Source organism: Amphiura filiformis, chromosome 14, assembly GCF_039555335.1.
Source record: "Amphiura filiformis chromosome 14, Afil_fr2py, whole genome shotgun sequence".
NCBI classification, from domain to species: domain Eukaryota; kingdom Metazoa; phylum Echinodermata; class Ophiuroidea; order Amphilepidida; family Amphiuridae; genus Amphiura; species Amphiura filiformis.
Window position 1 is genome coordinate 21465393 of NC_092641.1, and position 9013 is coordinate 21474405.

Genomic DNA, 9013 nt, shown 5'->3' on the forward strand with positions numbered 1-9013 from the left:
GACAACCAGGAATCCTCGCAGTTGTTTTTGTACCGTATGTACGTATCACTTTTAAGAGCCATATTTTAAGCTCCTCCCATTTTACAGAAAATGGTATATTGAAAGTGTATTTCAACTGTGAGGAATTCCAGTTGCTGACGAAGTTTAGGAAATATCACCTCAAACCCCAATGAATTTGATAATAACAGAACACTGTTGCATAAATCTGTGTCCCCCACAAAGCTCAAATTCAGCCTCCCTAAATCCGCCATTTTAAGTAAATTCACTACATTATGAGCACCATAATGTAAACTCATGAAAAGCACATTTTCTATCAAACAATTATTTTTCACCATCTCCCGACACACCCCAATTAAAATATGGCCTGTGCGGTTTATGCAGACTCCCTCCAGACCAGTCGTGGAATTTTGCTTCCTCTCAGGCCCGATAGGTTGAAGGGGTGTTTTATTTAACCCTCAATTAAATTAATAATCTTACTTTTGATGTCCAATTTATAATGATCTGCCATGCCGTTATCACTAGCCACACATCTCAAACATTTCCCATCATGCAACATTAAGTCCGCCTTAAAGTTCCTCCACAAATCATAGCTTCCAAGATCTGATGGGGAAGAAGGACGAGGGTCGTTCTGAAGCTCACAGTCACAGTCATCGTCTTGTGGCTGAAAGGCATCTCTCACTACAAAGCAAACATTACTAGCATTATTAGCAGGATTTGTACAGTCAGCTATCAGGTACCATATAATGGCAGTGTCCGGATCAGCTCCGGTAGGGGCACAGATCAGGTCGTACATATTACCATCATACAAAATCAGGACATCATCATCTGGATCAGAAACATCACGAGCATCTTCCATAACTCTTGTAGACGTATTGACTAGAAACGGCAAGATATTTACCACAGTCGTTTGTCCTGGAATAAATGACAAAAAGGGTAACAAGATATAAACTTCGCTTGGCCGGCCTGTCCACATCCGTGTACTCTTTTTTTCCTCCAACTTAGCTTAGCAGACCGTTACCAACACGTTATTATTGGTGCCACGTCCCTAGCGCACTCATGTTACTCATGGTGTCCATCTTTGGGCCTGACATTTCTTTCACTAGCAGGCCACTTTTCCTGATTGTACCAATAGTTTTCCTTGATGTTGCCATGCATTCCTTTTCAATCATGGGGTATCCTCTTTGTGGATTGCAAACACTGCCTAATACAGCATAACAACAAGGACAAAAACCATGACGAACAGGAAAATCTGTTTTTAAAACACCTTAATTGGCAAACATGTTTTTCCTCTAAACAGCTGATTAATTAACAGACCTGATGAACCTCTTCAGTCATGTTTTTCCTTGTCATTCATGATTATTGAGGTTAGCTAAAATGCAAATACCAATTATTGGCTATAAAAGGGAAGAATCAATAATACGCTTTATATGAAAAAGACACTAACTATTTGATCGGTCTTACACTAACACAAAGGAGTCATTCATAGTTCTGACAATTCATGCTTAAAGTTAAGCAATCCCAATTACCACTAATATAATGCCATATAACAAAAGAACATATCACAACTCAAAGTAATCCTCTTTAATAGACACTCATCTTGTATTCCTTAAGGTTATTAATTAGTTTAAACTGTTGTGAATTGGTAGTTCACAGCATCTTACGAATGGTATTGAGCTTTGGCAAAAACTGCATCAGTCAATTCATAGCGAACGTGTAGAAGAATTAAAATATCACAGATATACTTTTATAGGTAGGAAGGAAGGTTTTTTTTTTTATTTCAAACTCAAATCGTGACCCGCAGGTCAAATTGCTAGAATTGTACATCAAACACACCCGAACAGACACAATTAAGCAATTTTGCAGGCATACAGATTTGTAATGAACGCCAATATTGCAACATTGAAACAAACATCTATACAAACATCGAATCAACCCAACCACAACCCCCCAGGAGTTTCAGGCAATGAGGTGATAAAGTGCCTTTTCTAATAATACTGACACAACCATCGTTGGCACGAGCAACTCGAACTCAAACCTATGTATTATGAGTCTGGGCGCCTTATCCACTCGACCACATGTGCGTCCCTCTCAGGGTGCTGCGGTTCTTGAGTTACGTTGTAAAGAGGGCTGCCGCGAAAACAACAAAACTTTTGTAAAACGTACAGAACTCATTTACAACAATAAATTAAGCAGGTTTGCAAAGTATACGATTTGTAGAATGAACTTTTTCAAAACATCAAGGTGTTAATTTTCAATAATATATTGATCTGGATAATGAAAATCGATTTTTAGGTTGCTTCGACCAACAATACCTCGTCTACCCTTAATGAGGACGTTTCAGGAATTATCAGGTGTGATGAATGTATGTTGAGCATGGCATTTTTCTAATAATACTGAATCAGGAACCATCAGGAATAACAACGAACAACGCGAGGAATAAATTAATTACCAATTCATTCAGGAATCTGACTGATGAGACTTGGAAAAAATGTCTTTCATATGTGCCATCAATGACCAGATGTGCGTCCATTTCTCTCAGGGTACAGCCACAATTAGCCTTGTACGTAGATGGCATTGTTTTGTACAATGCAATATATCAATGTTTTGATTTTATACTGGTCCAAGAAGATGTTAATTTGCTTACTAAATGGATAGAGTGTTCAATGGCTTGACAGTAAATTATTCTAAAACCAAATTTATGCTCCTGACACGCAAACCGTCCGTTGTTCCTCAGAGTAAGAGCGGTGTCTTAGGGATGCTGTTTACGAGTGCAGATACCTAGGTGTTCTTTTAACATATGATATTTCTTACATGGATACCCCATATATTTCGTTCCTTTACCCCAAATATAGATGTTTCCCTTCGTTTGTTTTTATCGTCAATTAATTTTACAAGGTTAAGCCAATGCTCACTTTAAAATGTTACTTCACCATTGTTCGTCCATCTATTGATTACTGGTGTTTATTCTGGTCCCCTCATACGAGGAAGGATATTAAAACTTTTTCTGTTGATGTGTATTGTGTTGGTGTGTGGGAGGTGCATATATGGACGTGTTTACACGCAGTGTTTATATCGGGACCTGCACACTCTTTTGCAAACCCTTTGGATAGAGATGGCTGTGTGCAATTCTTTGCTCACATTTATAAAATTCCTAACAGTATTGGTCCGTGATTTGACCATGTTGTAATTGCCGGACGGAGGTGCACCGGTGGTGCCCCTTGAGGATTTCGCTGGTGGGCCTCTCACTGGTTACACGGTTGTTTGAAGGCATTAAGCTACCTTTACTTGTTTATTATTTTGATGTATTCTTATGAAATTGTGATAAATAAATTAATTGGTATTTTTCTATACAAGAGGGTTTGATATGTCCAAAATGGAATAAGGTTCGCTTTGTCAAATATAAATTAAGGCTATCTATGTCAAAGGCTCACTATGTCAAAGGTTCGCTATGTCGAAGGTTCGCTATAAAAATAAATAAATGTAGATATTTATATAGCGCTTTATGCCGTAGACGGCCTCGAAGCGCTTTACATTTATTCCGCCTCATTAGAATATATCGGAACCACGCAGGGTTCATCAGTACAACGACTCTGACTACCCCTAACAGTGACTGTGTTGTGTTTCAGGTCATATGGATGGCATGTCAATGCTATTTTTAGCCTGTCAGTTACATGGCAGGTTTATGGATGGCTAAGTGCAGGTTATAATTAGGCCATCCGCTTTGGTCAGGGGAGTCTTTTAATGGAAAGTAGTCCATAACCCAACCCATGATACAAAGATTTTTCAGCACTGCTTACTTACCCATGACTCTAAGCTCTGTTGAAGCTGTTTGAATATCCCCAGTCTCTGGATGGTATGAAGTACAGGTTAAATTATCACCACAATTCCCTTCAACAACACGATGATAAGCAGGTTGGAGCGTATTGACGGTGTTCCACATCGCGTCAATTAATGTATCAATATCTTGGCCATTCAGCCTTGTTTCTGTCCCTGTGCTTCCGTCAGCCAATGTCCAATTGATATCGACATCAGGGAAAGCATCTTCAATATAGCAGGTGAATATCAAATTGTCACCTACTGTGACTTCATGTGTGGCACCAACTACTGGTCCTAAAGGAAGAGGTGGGAGTGCTCCATTGTTATCTCCAACATACATTTTAGTGAGTTAGCTTGTGGTTTGCCTGTAAGTATTATAGAAGGAAATAATACAACCGTATCATTATCCAAAGTAGGATGTAACACATATTGCCATTTAATTGTGTGATCATCCAATGTAACATTGACTTCACTTTCCTTGTAAATGAAATTTGTCCTATAATTACAGTCTATAGATGATATCCTGCCACAGAAGGAAACTTTCTTTATACAATGACCTGAAATTACACCTTAAACGTGGTCTTATATACAGAGCCAAGCATGCTCCAAATTTGCCAAAAACATTTCGAATTATTTGTCTGGGTCTAAGAATCACAAAAATGTAATATTTTTGCGCGTAGGAAACATAATTACCAAGTTATGAGACTCAACAAGTCCAAGGTCAATTTGCATGTTGTACAGGGGTGAAAAATTAAACTTGCTCCGATTTTCGTAAAAAATGGATGCAAACTATTCTTCAAGTTCAAGGGATTTAGGAAAAGAATAGTTTTTACTATCTGCGATATCAAGTTCAGAAGATATATAATAAATAAATACAAAACCCATTGGATCCTATGGAATATTGACTCTTTGCTGTGTAGCGTGCTAACTAGACATCGTAGATAATACAAAATATTTTTTTTCTGAAACCCCTAAGCTAGGCGACGTTTGCCTCGACAATTTGAACAACTTGACCCATACACAACAAGCAAACAAGCTCCTCCATCTTGTTTTTATATAAAGAAAAGTTTTTGTTGTTGATTTTGATGGAAATAAATTGAATATGAATATGAATATGAATATGCATATGAATATGAATATGAATATGAATATGAATATGAATATGAATATGAATATGAATTTGAATATGAATATGAATATGAAGCTGGGTGAGGAATTTGAACATTAAAAAGCTAAATGCTGGTAAAATTTAGCCTCCTTAACTTAACTTTAAGATTCAAGTTGTTTAAATTGGCTAATTTTTAGTATTCTTGTAAGTGTCACAAAATCAAATATTTGAACATATACCCCCAAAAAGCTGTAAGGAATCTCAGGGAGGGTTTGTTTCTATAACTGAGTAATTTATTTACAAATAATAAAACAAAGATTAACTTACTCCAAAAATGGAAAGTAATCGTTTGTGTTAGCCCTCTAGCTAAACATTCTAAGGTGCCCCCATGTAGACCATTATATGTCACTCTATCAGCAGTCAAATGATACTGCTCCGTGAATAGACCCGCGTTATAGTTTGCAGTACTTGAAGAACTATCATCTAATTCAGTTTGTAGAATTTCACCGGCTGCGTTCCTCAGAGTCCATGTAACATCCACATGACTATTAGACATTACTGTGCAGTCAAAGTAGTACTCTAATCCTTCAATCAGGACGGCATCAGCGTTATTGGAATTACCATCTTGGTCATCGTTCCTTGAGCCAGTCTCATTCAATACAAGGAATGGTGGAGCTGAAGTGAATTAAAACATTATTAATTAGATAATCAATTAGGGTCATTTCATTCTCATTTACTATTCATTAGTGTGTTAACCTGAAAAAATAATTTACTTAAGGGAATTTAATACTGTAAAAATAATGAACAAAATATATCATATAGTGTTGTTTTTAACATGGCATTGTAGTCTTTCAATACTTTCAATACTTTCAAAAATTCCCGCTAAAAGTGGTTCTTTTAATTTTAGAGAACAAATTCAAAATTGCTGTGGGCTTTCCGTACCGATCAGACTATAGATGTTATGATTACAATATAGATGAGTTGATATGTGACGTAATAGCCAGGAAATTGGTCGACAATTGAACAGTGAAGTGGTCGTATGCAGTTCGCCTAAGCATATGGATAGGCCAGTCCCTTTGCTCTTCATTATGTCAGAGACACTATAGGAATATTTGTCACAAGTTGTGGCCAAAAAGAATAACCAATTCATCAAGCTCTGTTTATCGTGTTTGTAATTGATAAGTGGTGAAAGAGGTGCTCAGATGCGTTTTAGATACATATATATTTTTTTATAGTTTTACACCTTTTTATTTTAATATTTGTCTTTGACCGGAAATATGCAGTTTGCGGCCACAACAGTGAATAATATGGAACGTGTGATACTGGGCTTTAGGTACCCTCTTTATTTCGTTTCAGGCATGTGTTTTACCATTGTGACACTCGCAGTGCATTTTTGCAACAAAACTAATCATTTAGTGGGAAATGCAGCTAACTTACTCCAAACCTGGAAAGTAATCGTTTGTGTATGTACTCCAGCTAAGCATTCTAAGGTGCCATTATGTAGATCATCATATGTCACTCTACCAGCAGTCAAATGATACTCCTCTATGTATGGACTCACGTTACAGTTTTCGTCTAATTCGGTAGGTAGAATACCACCGGCATAATTCCTCAGAGTCCATGTAACATTCACATAAAGATCAGACGTTGTGCAGTCGAAGAAGTATTCAAATCCTTCATTCAGGACGGCATCAGTGTTATTGGGATTACCATCTTGGTCATCGTTCCTTGAGCCAGCCTCATTCAATACAAGGGATGTAATGGATGGTGGAACTGAAAGGATTACAAACATTCTATTTTATTAATATGTTAACCTGACAATCTTCTACTAAAGTTCTTTATGCCCGGACAAATGGAATTTCATGCAAAATCAAATAAGAGTCGCGATTTCAAAAACAGACTTAACCTTTTAGTTTTCATCATATTATTATGACAAATTTTTTGAAAAGAAAATGGTTTAAGGGTATTTTTCCGATGCGACTTAAGATAATTTTACAGATTTTTGTTTCTGTTGGTACTGGAGTTACTGTTGGAAAGTCTAACATGCATGTTAATGTCAGTGAGTTGAACCTGGTGGACCGGAGTACACCCTCCAGTTCGACAAGCCGCTAGTCCGACACGCCACTAGTCCGAATCAGGAATGCAGGGCACCAGTCCGACACGCCGCTAGTCCGAACTTGAAATGCAATGCGCTAGTCCGATACGTCGCTAGTCTAAATATGTGTCACACAGAGTAACTTTTAAGATCTTGTTTCTTGTGTACAAAGCACTTAATGATCAAGCACCTGCTTATAATGCTCTTGAAATGTTCTCTTATTATGTTACTGCTCGCCCGCTCAGATCTTAAAATTATACCTCACGTCTTGCAATTGACATATTCGACTCTGTTGCAGGAGAACACAGGTTTCCCGTTGTTTTTGCCAAAGCATGGAATGGTCTACCACAAAACACTACTAGAAACACTTTCAGGAAACTGTTTTAAACACACTTCTTTTAATTTTTGGTTGCTATTGCTTATGCATTTTTGCTCATGTTATTTTTGTAAACGCAATGTTGCTTTGGCAAATTGCGTTTCTCAGAAACTTTTGTATGTATATAGGTGTGTAGGTAGGTGAGTGGGTAGGGGTGGGTGAGGATGTGTGGGTGGGGAGTGTATGTATGTATGCCAGTTTCAGACTGAATCAGTGTTTCCCAGATAAGGACTAGCGACGTGTCGGACTGGTGCAGTGCATTTTACATTCAAACTAGCGTGTAGGACTAATAGTGTGTCGAACTAGCGATTGCACCTCAAGAGACGGTGCTAAAATCACGAAAAACATTTAAAGATTGTTAAAATGTCTAAATAAACTGACATGATTAGACTTGGGATTACGAATTTAAGCAGTAATTCTGCGAGACATGTAATTAAAACAATTGTCTTGTGTTTTTCACAGAGCACACATCAACAATATCAAAAGTGTTGGAGCTGTGATGACAAAAGCTAAAAAATCGCTCGAAATCGCTGTATAGATGATTTTCCTGCTAAAGGTTGTGGGTTCGATTCCCTGTAGGAAATTAGTCTTTATAGTAATTTATATTAAATTTCAATTTGATTTAGTTTTTGATTTATTGCATTCTTCATGGCATTCTTTTGTCTACTGACTGTTGTAATGATAAAACATTGCGTGCAGTTGTCCCCCCGGACACTTGTCGGGTATAGTAACCAGCTCTGCTTGCCCTGATATCTTACTCCTGGTATCTGGTATTCCAGTGACACAAAAAGAAAAAGAGGGCTTTCAGCATATTCAGGCAGGGCCGTCGCTATAGTGGTGTGGGGTGCGAAACACACTGGCGACCCCCCCCCCCCTCAAAAAAAAAGTAGCGAAAGGAAGAGAGAAAGGCAGACTGGTTGTATTTTGAAGAAAAAAAATGCATTCCTAGCGGCAATTTTGCGCAAAAGTTCGCAACCAGCTTGTTTTTTGTTTTTTAAATTTGGGTATGCTGAACTCGAATCTGTTGCCTTTCAAGCAATATTTGAGACCGTGAATCTAAAAAACCCACACAAATGACCCCATATGATCGCAAAGGGGACAAAATTTATTTTTTATTCCAATAATACTTTCAAACACGTGTCAAATTATTTGTCTGGCCCCACGAATCCCATTAAGAAGTCGATTTCCTTGTTGTATATGGGTCAAAAGGATTCAATTGAATGATAAAAAGTATACTTTTCCTGAATCCCTTGAACTTGAACAGTTTGCATGCAGTTTTACGAAAATCGGAGGAAATTTAGGGGGGATAATATGTGTGTAGTTGAGGGTGGTGGAGGAAAATCGATAATCGATTATCGATTATCGATAATCGATTATCGATAATCAATCAATCATTTATCAATATTCAATGTTTAAAATGTATAGGCCTACACAATCGACAAAACTAGATATCTGCAGTAATTTGAAAATATGATATCTCTAAAGTGCTAGAAAACCAACATTTTTGATCATTTCTATGCATATCATATCTCATGCAACCTGAATGAACCAAATTTGTGTCGAACTAGCGATTGCACCTCAAGAGACGGTGCTAAAATCACGAAAAACATTTAAAGAT

The 9013-nt window shown here is 37.4% G+C and overlaps 1 protein-coding gene across 1 annotated transcript in view; it reads right to left on the reverse strand.

Annotated features, from left to right (window-relative positions):
* LOC140169824 (uncharacterized) overlaps positions 1-5354 on the reverse strand; it is a 37961-nt gene extending 32607 nt beyond the window's left edge. The window contains exons 1-3 of the mRNA XM_072193126.1: positions 5252-5354; positions 3802-4181; positions 478-912 (exon numbers count right to left, since the gene is read on the reverse strand). Coding sequence (XP_072049227.1) covers positions 478-912; positions 3802-4156 — 790 coding nt within the window. The 5' untranslated portion in view covers positions 4157-4181; positions 5252-5354. The remainder of the gene's footprint in view (positions 1-477; positions 913-3801; positions 4182-5251) is intronic.
* Positions 5355-9013: the final 3659 nt, after the last annotated feature.